This window comes from Alosa pseudoharengus, unplaced genomic scaffold (genome assembly GCF_046254945.1).
Source record: "Alosa pseudoharengus isolate Yale_2024_CS ecotype anadromous, Long Island Sound unplaced genomic scaffold, YU_APseudo_1.1 YU_APseudo_1.1_scf_23, whole genome shotgun sequence".
In the NCBI taxonomy this organism is placed as follows: domain Eukaryota; kingdom Metazoa; phylum Chordata; class Actinopteri; order Clupeiformes; family Clupeidae; genus Alosa; species Alosa pseudoharengus.
This window is the reverse complement of record NW_027468685.1, coordinates 18,500,041-18,515,643: the sequence shown is the minus strand read 5'-3', so window position 1 is coordinate 18,515,643 and position 15,603 is coordinate 18,500,041. Positions and strand designations below refer to the sequence as shown.

Here is a 15,603-nt window from a genome sequence, read left to right as displayed (position 1 = left end):
AAATAGCACAGAGCACAGAGCAAAAAGTGATGTTAAAGGACTGGCTTATACTGGTTTAGTTCCAATTAATGATAAGTTCATAATGATAATGATCTAAAGTATTGAAAATTGTATAGGAGATTGAAATGTGTTTTTGCAATGAGCTATCACAAGCTATACATAAAATGCTCTGTGAGAAATGTATCAATTTGTTTTTGACAGATAAATATTTTCGGAACATGAGCTAACGTGAACATATGCAGCAGGTATGTGGTTTACGAGGCACTGCAAAGATCAGTCCTATAGGATTGTAATGTGAAGTACGAGGACAGGACTGATATGGTTGTGTCAGACATCCGCAGTGGGTGGAGGCGGTCACCAGGCCCACCTCTCCCTATTCTCGAGGAAAAGAGGCTTGTTGTGTACTTTGGCAAAGGTAAATGAGTTCACCGAAAAATTGTAATTGAGCCAACTTGCTGTGACCCTCTCTCTACAGTACGTATGTTACTGATTCAGTGTGGGAGTTTCTTGTTTTAGCACTGAGGTCTTTAAATGTCTTCATGCACAGTAGGCTTGCTGGTCTAATGAGCTTGATCAGTGAGCTCCTTTGAAATAATTACCATGCTTGTATCATGCGTGCTTGTAGACAAACAATACGTTATAGCTGCTGAGCATGGCTTTAAAACACGATCACTTCAGATTTAAAAAAGAAAGAGTTGACATGTCATCGACTGACAAGGGTGAGCAAGAGAGAGAGAGAGAGAGAGAAAACAGAAAATGCCACATCATCATGGTTCTGTTCTCCATAATTCTATCTTTCCCCAGATAGCCATCCTAAGCCCTATGATGACAGAGTACATATGGGGCACTTTATCTCCTGTCCAGCAAAAGAGAAACATGGGTTTCTGATTGCTGCTGGGCCCAGAACTGCTTGCTAAAGTTAGCATAACTTGAGGAGACTGGACTTTTCATACACATGTTTGCTACATCTATACCAAGTCTAATATACTATACATAGGTCCTAAAGGGCATTAAGCAAGATACACTTTTACATGCACTTAATACTGTATGAGACAACTGTGTGTAGCCCGCTGGTCTCTCTGCCTCCAAATTGGAATTGGTATCTGGAAGCAGTAATTGGTCTACTTGAAAAATCTGAATATAGTTAATTTAGCCTACTATTTTACTTAGACGTGATTTGTTCTTATAAACAGGCTTAAAAGTGTTTCATGTCATACCTTGACAGTTTCGAGAGTCAGCAGTCTCGCAGTAAAGGGACTTGAAGTGCCGACTGCACATTCCTGTCTTTTTTCTCACCGAAGTCATCTGTCCAATCAGATAGGAAACATCCGCACACACACACACACACACACACACGCACACGCATATGTACTGTACACACACACACACACACACACACACACACACTTGACCCACGTCTAAATGGATACTTTGCATGCATAAGGATTTATTTAGAGCTTTTCAGTTTCAAATACAATTTCAGCTGATGACTTTGAATTACACTTAAACAGCACTAGTAACCCAAAGCCAAAGCCAAAGCGCAACTATTAAGCTGTTTCTCTGGCTGTTGTGCCTCTCCCAGGTGGGTGCTACACATTGATGGTTCCCCCTTCACTGTAATGCACTTTGGGTGTCTTGATAAAGCACTATATAAAAGCAAGTTGTTGTTGTTGTTGTTGTTGTTGTTGTTGTTGTTGCTGCTGCTGCTGTTGTTGTTGTTGTTGTTGTTGTTGTTGTTATCATATAATATACCATGTTAGATATTGTTGCGTGCTAACCTTAGACTGATCTTTTTGCAGGTGAGGAGCTGGATGATAATCTCAGTGTAGCATAAGAAAAGAGAGAGCGGAAGAGTGTATTATGGAGATCCGTTTTGGATTTAGGATCTCTCTGCTGCTCGCCATCCTTGTCCTGACTCTTTCAGGAGAGAGAGTCAGTGGCCAGAGGGCAGGTAGGCTCATCATCCTGAGAGGAAAATTACATGAAAATGCATAAACAATATACAGTACAAATGGATTTCTAATTACATAAATTGTGTCACGTTGCATAAAATATATGAAGCTGAACTGTATGTCACTTCAAACTTTTGCCATTTGTTTTTGTGATTTATAATGATATCTGTTATAAAATCATAATCTGTTGATATGTGTCTCAGGATAAAAAGTGTTGTTGTTTTATCCTTCATACATAAAACTGCAGCCTCCATACATGTCTAATGTGATTGCAGGGAATATTGCTATGAATGTCACAACAAAACTTATTCAAAAACTACCTAAAGTACGAGTGACAATGTGAATGTGACGAGAAAACATTTTTGTTCTTTCTGTCAGGATGTAAAAATGTTCAATACGACCTGGCCTTCATCTTGGACACGTCCTCCAGTGTGGGGAAGGAGAACTTCGAGAAGATCCGCCAGTGGGTCTCCAGCCTCGTGGAGTCCTTCGACGTGGCTCCGGACAAGACCCGTGTAGCTGTGGTGCGCTACAGCGATCGTCCCACCATCGAGTTTAAACTGGACCGCTATCGCACCCTGGACGAGGTCAAGCGGGCCGCCCGGAACATCGTCTACCGCGGAGGGAACACCATGACCGGCGAAGCCATCAGCTACACCACCAAAAACATATTCACGGAGAGCGCGGGAGCCAGGCCTCTATCTAGGGACACCAAGCGAGTAGCCATCTTGCTCACGGATGGCCGGAGTCAGGATTACGTGCTGGAGCCGTCCAGAGAGGCCAGCAAGGCTGGCATTAGGATGTTCGCCGTGGGCATCGGGGAGGCGCTCAAAGTAGAGCTGGAAGAGATTGCAGCTGAGCCCAAGAACGCGCACGTGTTCCAGGTGGCCGACTTTAACGCCATTGATACCATCAGGGGACGACTGAGGAAAAGCCTCTGCGAAAGTAAGTAAATTAATATTATACAACTCTGGCCACACATACTTTCTGGCTAATGTCATTTAATAATTGAATAAACATGCACTTATCAGGTGTGACAAGATGACAAATGTAGTTTGTTTCAACAAGCTAATAGGAAGGAAATAGCCAAATAGGAAGAGCAATGGGCCACCTAATACTGTATGTCAACTTGGTTTGTGTAATTGACACTGCCAGCACTTAGACCACCAGACACCTTTGCTGCATTTCGCCTAGAATGTCTGTTTAAAATAATGCATTCACTTATATACAGACGAAAAATAGATGCCCCAAAGTGGTGTGACCAAAACCTATGAGTTCTCACATGACACCCACACAATTTACCCACAGAGTTGACTGCCAAAACTGCTGTGTGTCCACATTAACACCGCAGACACTTCTCAGATCTGTCAACAAGAATGTATGCTAATGAAGTTAACCACCAGTCATTGCACCCACACTACTCCATGAATAGAGATTTTGAACCTTACATAGGTTCTGCTACAATTCTTAGAGCTCTACCCAGCTGGCCTAGCACCGCATGCTACACCCACGCTCAGTCCATCCCTGCCTAGCCCAGCCCCGACAGCATGGGCTGGGTGTAAGGGTAGTGCCCCCCCCCCCCCCCCCCCCCCCCCACATGCGTTTTGGCCTGTACAGGAAGCTTGGGTGACCAGGACATTTTTGTGGTTGCTTGCCCCACTGGGTTCTGGGTTGAGAGGTGAGGAGGAGTGGAAAGGCTCAGTCCCCCCTTCCTGACCTCAACTACTTTTCCAGATCACTGCCTGTCAGCCAGAGGCAAATACTTAAGTATGTAAAATCATACTGAGTGCTTTTCTGTGTGTGTGTGTGTGTGTGTGTGTGTGTGTGTGTGTATGTGTGTGTGTGATTGCTACAGTCCATTATGAACAAAAACACTCATTAAATATCTGTATGCTGATTTGGACATAGATATCCAGATGACCTCTAAGATCTCAGGGTCATGTGAGGCCTGTGTGTGGCCTTAGCAAAGATTGTGCTAGTTTATTTACCTGTTCACACACTTGTGCATGTTTGTTTATTTATCTTAGCATGGCTGAACATGCAGTTACAAATGTAATGTTTGTTTATCACCCAATTTAGGTAGTGAATGAGGTTGTTATTAACTTGAGTGGAAATAAGAGACTATGACTCCAGCATTGAAACAACAAGTGCAAGTCACCTTGGTTTTAAATGAACTCGGCACTAATGCCCACTCAAGACAGATTTAGCCTTCTGTCCCAGTTACAAACCCAGTGGAATCTATTTTCTGTTTAAACAAAATACCCTTACTGTGGGGTACATACAGATATTCCAAAGAGAGAGAATGCACATTCATATCCCTCCACACACACACACGCACCCGCACATACACCAACACACAGACACACAGACACACAGACACACACACACACACACACACACACACACACACACACACACACACACACACATCCTTGACCCTCAGCCTGCCCTCTGTTCAGTCTAGATTAAGATTCTTCTTTAATTTTAGATGTCCATGCATAAATCATACCAGCTCTTTTGTTGATGTTGGAATGAGAACAAAGGACAAAACAGGACACGTTCCAGAACAGAACTATTTCTTTAGATCTCAGAATGTGCCATTGTTTTTGTTCATTTCTTTGTCTGTTTAGTGTTCTTATAGTCTTTTTTGTTTATTTTCCACAATCCTCTCTCTAAGAACTCAATATTCCATACGTCCAAGAATAACCGTGGTCAAGCCAAACGCACTGACCACACGCTCCGGGTTATTTTTTCCACCAAAAATTACAGCTCTAATGTTTCATGTGCATGCTGCTGTGAAGCTCAGTTTGCCCTAAGAGCCATGGGGTGCAGCTTCTAATCAACAGCTTTTAAATGTGCCCCAGATCAAAAGCTACAGAGACGTTTCAGATCATAAATCAAGCCTGTGAGACCCTAGAGAAAGTGAAGTGGGGTTAAAAACCCTCACAGCCTTCAGATGACCTCACTGACCCTGCAGTTACCCAGATAGTGCAATGTGGTCCAGTCTTGGCCCAGATAAGGCCATGATTTGACCAAAAAACAGGAGAGATTAACTACAGATTTCTCCCAGAATCCAACTTTTGCCATTTCAGTTTTAGATTTGCATGTGACAGTATTAAATTGCCAGTGAAGAAGGAGAGAGTTTGATATATTGCGTTGTTGTGTACATTGAACATATTGTTGTCAGAGTTAGTCAATTAGATAATATTACCTCTGTAGCCACTAACCAACATCTGTTGCGATATCAGGCCTACTTTCCAATCAAGATGATATGGTACAAAATGAGAAACATGGCAGTGTTAAACCATATTTTTCACAGACTAAAATAGGGCATATCGCACGCTCACACACAACTGAATTTGATTGTCTTGGCCCACCACAACCACAAAACCCTTGTGGCCTCTAATCAGCTCCGACGTGTCTCTAAATTTGACAGCAGCTGCAGCGTAATGGTCCTGGGGCTTGTTTGAAGCCCCCCAGAGTGTTTGCTTTAGCTTCTGAGGAAGGTTTCCCCATCCCAACCCAAAATCTGTTTCAGATTACCCCTCATCTTGGGATGTTCAAGGGGATGCCTTCTATTAGTGGCCTTTCCCCTGGTCTTGTCCAGCCATGCTTACCACATGGCCACATACACGCATGGTACACACACACACACACACACACACACACACACACAAACTTCTCGGTATGAAAAACAGTCTGTCATTTACAACCTTATGACGTTATTTAAAATACAGCCTTTGATGACAGTTACGGGGTTACAAATATACAACTGAGACATCAGACTAAGCAGTGGCATTGTTTATAGATAGCCTGTGGCTCAACCACACTTTTGCTGGTATACTGTGACACAGTAGTGTAGGGATGGGTAGACAGCTTTGAGTTAACACACAGCTCTAATTAATGACATTGACAATGGCTGGTGGATGTGTCTGTTATGATTGTGTGAATGGTGTGGTCTGGGTTTTAAATGGAGTTGTGACAAGTGAACATGGAGTGCGTTCAGTGTTCAGTCAAAACTTGTCAGATATTTGATCTTGGCCTTTTGGATGGAATCATCGCCTATCACAAACATTAGTAAAAACCCATACAATGCACTGCAATAGTTGCAAGTAACCTCTGTCATCACTGAACACATGTTAAAATACCCTTTCCAAAGCCTTGATACATTTGACTCTGGTCTATGACATATCCAGGCCTGGAAAATATGACCTCATTACTTTTTCCAGGTTTTCTATACCTGTGGGAACTGTGCACTTTTTGTATAGTCACAGGCATGTGATGAGCCTCGGTTCAGGTTAAGAAATAGTGAGTATAGCCCCCAGAGCCCTCAGTTTCCACGAACACATATTCTGGAAGCATGCACACTACAGTATAATGCATTAGAGGTGTGGAGAGTTGTTCATGTATACAATTTGACACTTTTACAATTTTAACTTAAAGGAGAATTCTGGTGATTTTTCACGTAGATTTTTAGTCTTTTCTCGAGTACTGTCAATACAAAAAAAAACCCTAAGAACAATTGGTTCACCCTAGCTGGAGTTGCTGTAGCCAACAGCTAGAGCTGCAAGGCAGCTACAGTGCTACACTCTGGGGGCGTGTTCAAGCTAGGTAGAACAGATTGTTTAAACATTTTTGTACCAACAGTACTCGGTGACCTCGAGAAACAAGGATCTATGTGAAAAATTCGCGGGATTCTCCTTTAATCTAGTTGAGGGCATAGTTTAACTAGATGTGTCACCCACTCAACATAATGTATAAAATGGTATAGCTCACATGGGCATGAAAGGCATGAAGGAAGAGCATGATGGGTACCCACAATCCACTATCTGGTTCCTAAGCCTTCATTTTAACTCTCAGCTTGGTCACGAAAATAACAGTGTTGAGGCCACAGGCACAGGAAGTCGCTGTGTCGTTGGTCCTTCTTTCCCTAAGGCATGACTTCTGCCACCATTTTAAAACAATGACGCACTGTTGGCTATTCAAGGCTACCTCACCCCAAGTCCTAAAGAATGGGCACTGCTATGGCCAAATGGCACTTTAGACCCATACTTTGTGCCTTGTTAGGACTTAAGCACCAACCACTAGTTGCTGGGAACACTTAAGTGTTTATAAAGAGGGCAACGTGGGAATAATGTGCAAAATGCCACCTTTCTGTTACTTGAAAATGAGAAGAAACATGGACACAAAGAACTGATTATTACCAGTACAAGACAGTTAGAATACCTCCTGGGAAGATTAAGTAGAGGAATGGGGATCAGGCACTGATGTTTGTTCATGGAGAAGTCATCAGTCTGAATGCATGTAGGAACAAAGTTTTTTGTGGAAATAAACAAGTCACCTGGATTTTCCCCTGGGCCCTGAAGCAAACTCTCAGTTTATGCCAGTCTGAGGTGGATGGTCTGTTCAGAGAGAGAGAGAAAGAGAGGGAGAGAGAGAGAGAGAGAATAAAGGAGAGCTACACACTGCCATAAAAAAAAAAAAGATTGCGCTCACGGTAAAGTTAAAGCCTCTTTAAACATGACAAAGTGCTTTTTATAGGCACGATTAAACAAAATTACAGGGTCTGATTATACATGATTGTCAGGGATGCGATCAGCGGCTGTGGCTTTGGGTGTCTGCCCACTTTGTATGCAAATACAAATAGACACCACAGACACACGCACACAAGTGAGACGACCACAACACTGTCCCGTTGGGGAGTGTCTTTCACAGGCTTCCCCGTGATCTCTAGATAAAAACTATGTATGCTATGATCTCTAGATAAAGACTATGCTATGATCTCTAGATAAAGACTATGCTATGATCTCTAGATAAAACTTATGCTGTGATATGTAGATAAAGACTGCCTTATGATCTCTAGATAAGTTGTTTAGAAAAGTGGAGTCAATGGCATCGTGCTCTCATGCTCCACTGTAATTAATAGTTGGAGAAAATAAGGCCACGACTTGAGAATATAAGAGCACAGTTTACAGGGTGGGGCCTCTTAAAGTGGGTCATTGAGTGGCCATGAACATACTAAAAATAATCTGACATGTCATGTTTTCCTTAGCCACGAGGCCGGCGGACCCGTAAAGTAATCCAACCATAGATCATTGACGTCCAGTACTGATAATCATGCCCTGTGAATAAACAAACTGAAAAATAAACCAAACAACTGTTTACCCCAGTGCCATTAATATTTGTGCTTGTGCAACAGTTGAAACAAGGACAGACAGTGTCTAAAATCAGACCTTGTAACAAGGAAGAACCCCCATTCAGTAGGGGCCAGCGTCACAGAATCAATTAAGTCAGACTTCAGGGGGGACAGCCAGAGAAGGCGAGCCGCCCTGCCGACTCCCTTCAGCTGTCCAAGAAAGACAAAACACTTCCTCCCTAAAACAGCCCGCCATCTGTGTGTTGTTTGGGGAAGGCCGGTTTCCACATTGAGCTCCTCAAGCTCAAACAAGCTATTCTCAGGGCGCCATACCTGGTGTGGCTGCCTCTCAAAACGACTCAGTCACTGCCACAGTATCCCACCCCTGTTGTCATTCATGCTGGGGCAGGAACGTCCTACAAATAGCCCCCCTCCTAAAACGTACCCCACCCTTTGCCCACTCTAGAGTTGCTGTTTGAGTGCTGAGGTTACCGTAAGCTGATGCATGCTTGTGGTGTTACCTTTCTCGCTGTCACCAACCAGATCACTCTAAGGACCCACGGCTTTCAAAGGCAGGCGAGCGTGAGTCTAAAACAGTCACCGCCGCCACCAGTGCTGTCCTTTCTCCAGACAGTCTGGAACCGAGTCTGGAACCGAGAGTGTCTCCACTGTCTGCAAGCAAGCAGTCTCTGAGACATGAGTTATGCCAGCCATCCCTTACTGAAAGAGGGATGACTAAAGTTGGGAGTTAGTGAGGGGCGCTGCTTTACTACCAGTCTTAATATTAGGCCTGTATTTGTTTCCGATAGGGGCTGTGTGGGGGTTCCCCTGGAAAAACTCAGTCTATGTATTACACAAGTGTGGCGTTGCGCAAGTTAAAGTATGCAAGACTTCTGAAACACTTCTAAGGGTACTCGTCCTGCGTTGCAGTAATGGATCTGTATGTTCCTAAACAAAGTGATCAGGGATAGACCGTTTTTTTTTCTCACACATTTACATTAACATAATATATTAACTCATTAATTTACACTAACATTACATTTACTCATTCATTTACACTAACATTACATTTACTCATTAATTTACATTAACATTACATTTACTCATTTTAGCTGACACTTCTATTCAAACAGGCAACAGAAAAAATCATAGGGGCAACAGAAGAAATCATAGGGGCAACCTCCCAAAAAAGAAACTATTTTTTATTTTATTTCAAATGGGAAATAATGGGCAAATGCTTGCTGTTTTATAACTTTGTTTAACATGTGTCTGCTATTCTTACAGATGTTCTGTGCCCAAACATGAAGGTTCGGCCAGACCGGTTCAAACCCAACAGTCCCAGTGCAGGCCTGGAGGAGGTCCCAGGTAATGTTACCACACACACACACCCACACCCACACACACGCACACATGAGAACACACAGAGGTGCACACACACACACACACACACACACACACACACACACACACACACACACACACACATGAGAAGACACACACACACACACACACACACACACACACACACACACACACACACATGAGAAGACACACACACACACACACACACACACACACACACACCTCCTCCTCCATCACTCTCCCCTTTCTACTCCTATGCTTCCTCTCTCTTCTCAGACTGCAGACTCAATAGTGGCTTTCTTGGACTCAGAACGCTGCCTTCTTAAAGTGGAATTACTCATAATCCCTGACTAGCACTGGGACAGAGAATGGACATTTGAAACACTGTTTAATCCAGGATTTCGTCTTAGATCTAGTCCCCGAGACAAGCTCATTGTCTCCTTCCATAAGCCCCAAGACTGAAGCGACTAAATGACTTAAAATGAAAACACCGTAATGCTTTAATCAGATGGAAATGGAGAAGGTAACAGTTTTCCACAAAAGAATGGCCACGCTTGTTGCACAGTCCTCTAAGAGGAGAGTGTTTTCTTTCTGATTCATGGAGAATTTCCACCTTCTCAACTCCAACTGTAAGCTGCTCTCAAACAGACATATAGGCTTCTTTGCCCGGTATATGTTTATGCAGCACCCACTGGCCTTTGTCCAGCTTTACAGTGTCAAAGCCTCCATTATTTACACCTGTCATACCCTCTCTAATTTTAATTCACAAAGACACTCTGTGAGTTACCATCCTCCCCAGGGCTGTATGTTAACTTTTTTTGCACATATATGTAGCAGTGGTGCTACAGAGGTTGTAGGTTGATTTGTAGCACAAACCATAAAACATAAAACCATCACAAGTAGGGCAGTTCATCACAGTTCATCTGTTGTGGCTGGGCACTAGGCTTACTGCACCTGGAATGATAAAAGGTCCTGTAGTTACAAACATCTCACCTGTAGGTTAACTGAAGCAAACTTTTTTCTTTGAACTTTCCAATCTGAATTCATTTGAGTGTGAATCCACAAACGTTTTACCTCTGCTCAAATTAAGGCACATTGATTCCCCTCACACAGAACAATACACATGTGCTTCAAACAAACAAAAAAGCAGCTCAGTCTCACATGCATGCATTGTATTAGCCATACGCAAAGCTGTATCACACTTGTGCTACGCTGGTGGATGATCTATCACACAGACTGCTTTGTTTTTTTGTACAGCCCTGCTTCTCCAAACTAGGAGCATCTGTTCAGTGGCCATGTTATGCATCTGAACATGCAGGAAAATGAAAAGCACCCTCTTCTCTAACTCAGAAATGTGAGGAAACCATGACTGGTGAAGAGTCACCCAAACTTTCTGGCAATGTTTTGAGTGGAGATGAGCAAGTTTGTCATCTCGAAAGTTACTAATTTCCCTGCATTAGACGCTTGTGCGTCGGACTGTGGAAAAAGTACCTAATTTTGGGCTCAGAAATGTTGAGTGGTGGCGCACAGGCAGATAGGTAGGATGTTATCTTAAAGCCTTTGGGGATTATGGTTCCTGTCTGAAACCTCCCACTCAAATTCATCACGCTAATAGAAAAAACAGCCAGGCAGAGAGTGATGTCTAGTCAAAGAGAGAGAGAGAGAGAGAGAGAGAGAGAGAGAGAGAGAGAGAGAGAGAGAGAGAGAGAGAGAGAGAGAGAGAGAGAGAGAGAGAGAGAGAGAGAGAGAGAGAGAGAGAGAGAGAGAGAGAGAGAGAGAGAGAGAGAGAGAGAGAGAGAGAGAGAGAGAGAGAGAGAGAGAGAGAGAGAGAGAGAGAGAGAGAGAGAGAGTTAGGGAGAGCGAGAGAGAGAGAGAGAGAGAATCTGAGCTCTCTGCTCTGAGCCCATATAGGCCGACAGCAACTGAATAGCATAATTGTAATGGCAGCTGTCAACTTAAGATGTATGAATGTGATCGGCCACTTTAAAGTTTTCATTTTGCTCTGAATGCATGATTGAATTCAACATTCTGTGTGAAGTGCTTTGGGATTTCAGTTTGATGATTGGGGGGGGGGGTGAAGTCGGCCGCAAAAACACCCAGACTGTGACAGCAGGGCGATGAAAGCCACTAGACTATCCTAATGTGACTGGGAGACAGTGTGTGGTAGAGGAGTGCGGATGAATGGAGCCGTGTGTCTAACCCCCTAACAGAGTTTAGGGACGAGTTATAACAAAGGTGGTTGAGGTTTGCACTGTATATCATACCAAACCGGGGTGTTCTGTTCTGGGGTGGCAGATGTTTGTAAGGACGTTGCTTCACTAGACTACAGTTCACTTCCTCTCCAGTACAGGGCAGTGCTAATTATGTGGCCAATTCTCTCCTGTAGACTGCAACATGTGACAGCAGGAAGTTTATATCACATACTAAATCCAAATGTCTGTTGGTCTGTTGGAGTTTAAACAGTTTGACTGACTAGATTTCTTTTTCTCATTGTCTGGCACTGTCCAAATTACATGTTTATAAGTACAAGTTTGCAACTTCTTTTTGAGCATAAAAATACACGTTAAGCTTTTAAATGTATGCACATCAACCACATATATGCAAGGTTTTACAAAAAAAACAAAACAGGAAATGTCACAGATGACAGTCTGTGGTTGATGACCTATAGGACCCAGAATAGCTCATATATGTATGTATGTATTTATTTGGCATTGTTTCCTGTCTCACGGTAAAATTAAGTTTATTATTTGAATCAGTGGATTAATGTCTGGAAAGTCGCGTGTGAATTTTGAGTTACAGGCAAGGATGATATATATCTGTGACACAACCTTGGAGATGTCCTTAAACATGCGATCAATTTGCAGTCAACACTTTGGCAGATAGAACTTCCAGATGCAGATGTCACCATCATTTGGATCAAGAGAGTGCATTCTGAGCGAGTTTCCCACATTGACAGTCATCTGGCGTTCCCTTCGATTTTTTTTGCTGCCCTGATCAAAATAGCTTTTTTGGTGGATGATTACATGCTTTCTGCTGCCATTTCAAATTACAGGTCAGCGCTCACTAGCCTGGCTAACAACAGACCGTGTCTAAAATCTCAATTGAGATTAAGAACGGGTCTGGGGACCTTTCAGTCGCTTTCGATTCCCAAGGCAGGGCATAACTAGCAATGAAATTAAACTGGTACATTAAACTCTTACCAAGTATTTTTGAAAGTACCGTATTTTCCGGACTATAAGTCACACTTTTTTTCATAGTTTGGCTGGTCCTGCGACTCAGGTGCAACATATATATATTTATATATATGTTTTTTTCCTCTTCATGAGACATTTTTTGACTGGTGCGACTTATACTCCGTTGTGACTTATAGTCCGGAAAATACGGTATAGCAAACACATTTTTCTTGTAAATATAGGTTTTAAATGCATTCCAAATGCATGGAATTAACTCAATTCCATCATCCAGTGTAACCATTGGTTGTGTTGACCAGCACTGCTGTACTGTGCTGTTTTGGTGATTCGGAAGTCGGCATCCAGATGGACCTGCAGAGGTTTGTTTGGATTCCCCAGACTAAATGGTCATTCACCCCAAGAACAACCACTCTAACGATAATGGAAAAAAAGCATTCTAGCAAATATGAATGACAATGTCTACACATAAACTAAAGGCCTAACGATGATAACATCGAAGAACAATATTGTTGGTGTGTGTGTGGGGGGGGGGTCACTTCCAAAGTGATTTTTTGAGAATGATAAAAAGCTGACAGCCAATCAGGATCCATAACATTTTATACATCACAATCATCAACACATGGAGAGACTTTACTTATTGTTGGTCAGTGTGGATGTTTTTATCATTAGTTATCTTTGTAGTTAACTGGCATTTCTGGTGTGAACGGCCCTTAAGCGCTCAAACTTAGCCTGGGAGAACCCAGACGAACCTTTGGCAAATTTGAAATTGCTCTGCAGGTCTGGCAAAGAGGTAATTTACTCTATTTTCAATGTTCCTAAAACCTGGGCACCAATCACAACCGTTGAGGCGGGCTTAACATGATGACATCGAAACAGTATTTGGAAAAACGCTTGTTTGTTGAGATGTGTTTTTCCTTTGCTCTGCATATCTCATCTCCTTCATTGCTGTAATTGGTTTTAGACATTTTCATCAGCGTTCGTTGGAGACACCCCTTGGAAATGGGAGGTGAAAGAAGCTTGTCCAGACACAATCTCAATTTCAATTGAGACACGGTCTGGTGCTAATCAGGCTAGCTCGCACTAATAGTCTCAAAATCTATGGAACGGAGCATTTGCCTAGTGAACGGAAACATGATTCATAAAAATCACTTAACAGGGTTGATAACCCCTCCTAAATACTTACCAATACAATAATAATCAAATTATGGTAGTGTTCTTTATCAATGAAAACTTTGTTCCTAAATTCCTAAGGCCTGTAGTCTAAATTAGATTAAGTTAGCATGGCCACTGTGCCAAAAAAAAAACTTTTCCAGCCTACTTTGTCATTAATACTGTTGTAAACTTCTCTCACACTTGCCCTGGTTTAGGCTTACCCTATGGCAAAAGTGTACTTTTGCTCGTCCTAGTTCGTATAGTGTCAGTCGATATTGCCCGCTCACATTATCTCAAATTTGCAAAGTGAAATTGTGTTCTCAAAAGCAGCTGGGAACAGAGGAAAAAAGGCAATAATCCACTGCAGAGTTGGCCATTACATGAGGGGAGATTGTGTTATTTCTGGGTTTTGAGGGGCACAAGCAAGAGGACCATTTGGGACAATCTGTGGCTTTTTTCCCTCAGGCAATGTGCACATAGCCTCAAGGACATCTGCCAGACTTGCAGCTGGAAACACCCAATGCCCAGCTGGCATCTCCATAGTTACTTGTTTGTTGCTGGTGGGAGTGGCCCCTGGATGTCACCTTAAATGGTGGGCGGCTTACCCAGAAAAACCTCAGTCACGCCGACTCTCTTTCCCTCTCCCTCGACTCTCTTCCCCCCCCCCCCCTCTCTCTCACTCTCTCTCTCTCTCTCTCACACACACACACACACACACACACACACACACATTTTTTTTTACCAATGACATAATTGCATGTGGCATCCTTTCCCCTTTTTCCCTAAGGCAGCTGCAGATCTGTGCATAAAGTTTATTCCAGTTGGATCTGGCAGTGCATCTGAAGCATCGAGCATAATTAGTGGGGCTGATAATCTCCAAGCAAAAAAGAGAGTCCTGCTCTGTTTTCACTTATTCAGTAATAATGAGACTTAAAGCTGCAGTTCCCTGCCCATAAGTACAGCCTTGTGTGTGATGACAGGGTGTGTCTTGACTCACCCATATTTACCTTTTTCGGCAGCATCTACATGCTGCTCGGCTCGGAAAAGGCCCTGTTTAGTGCTGCACCGCAAACTTGCACATGCGTCAATCAAAATGACATAAGCAGTCATTACGACAGATATCCGCGACATTATCAGCATGGAAAATGAAGGTGTCCTCAAAAAGTGTTGGGACGTGTCTTCACAAGAATGTGAACATCGCAAACAAACAACAAAAATGTTCCACCAGTAAATCTGCTGACATGTATCCCTGAGCTTTGGAGCTTAGACGAGACAAGAACCGTTCTGCTCCACTCCTCTACAGTATATAGAGCAGTTTTTTTTATGGGCAAACATGCAATTACTTCATTTAATTGTGGCTTGTTGCTTATAAGATTAGCTGGTCCTCAAGTAAGAATACTGTCTCCCTGACCATGTGGATTGCCCTCTAGTGGCACTTATATGTATCAGCATCATGGTCTGCTTTAAATGGATGGATGTGGGCCTACGAGTTTGGCATCTTACTTTTTAACAGCACAGTAGTAATATAAATGCCTAAACGGGGAAAACATCTACACATCCAGCACATTTCTGTGACATTCTCTATCTCTTCTGCCTAGGATTTGACCTGATGGATTACTTCAATGTGAAAGATATTTTGGGCACTAGGGAAGAGCCTGGACAAAGTTCTTACGTGCGCCTGGGGACAATGCCCATAGTCCAGCAGACTGAGTAAGTGCCTCAAGAGTAGTTGCAAGTATTGGACTGATTAGCCCAACAGATACTATTACAAGCCTACTGTGTGCAATGACCACTGTCTCCCGGCCTAGAG

The 15,603-nt window shown here is 42.9% G+C and overlaps 1 protein-coding gene across 1 annotated transcript in view; it reads left to right on the top strand.

Annotated features, from left to right (window-relative positions):
• Positions 1 to 15,603, top strand: part of col22a1 (collagen, type XXII, alpha 1) — a 66,736-nt gene that overhangs the window by 2,278 nt on the left and 48,855 nt on the right. The window contains exons 2-5 of the mRNA XM_076301888.1: positions 1,800 to 1,951; positions 2,331 to 2,897; positions 9,373 to 9,453; positions 15,392 to 15,503. Coding sequence (XP_076158003.1) covers positions 1,861 to 1,951; positions 2,331 to 2,897; positions 9,373 to 9,453; positions 15,392 to 15,503 — 851 coding nt within the window. The 5' untranslated portion in view covers positions 1,800 to 1,860. The remainder of the gene's footprint in view (positions 1 to 1,799; positions 1,952 to 2,330; positions 2,898 to 9,372; positions 9,454 to 15,391; positions 15,504 to 15,603) is intronic.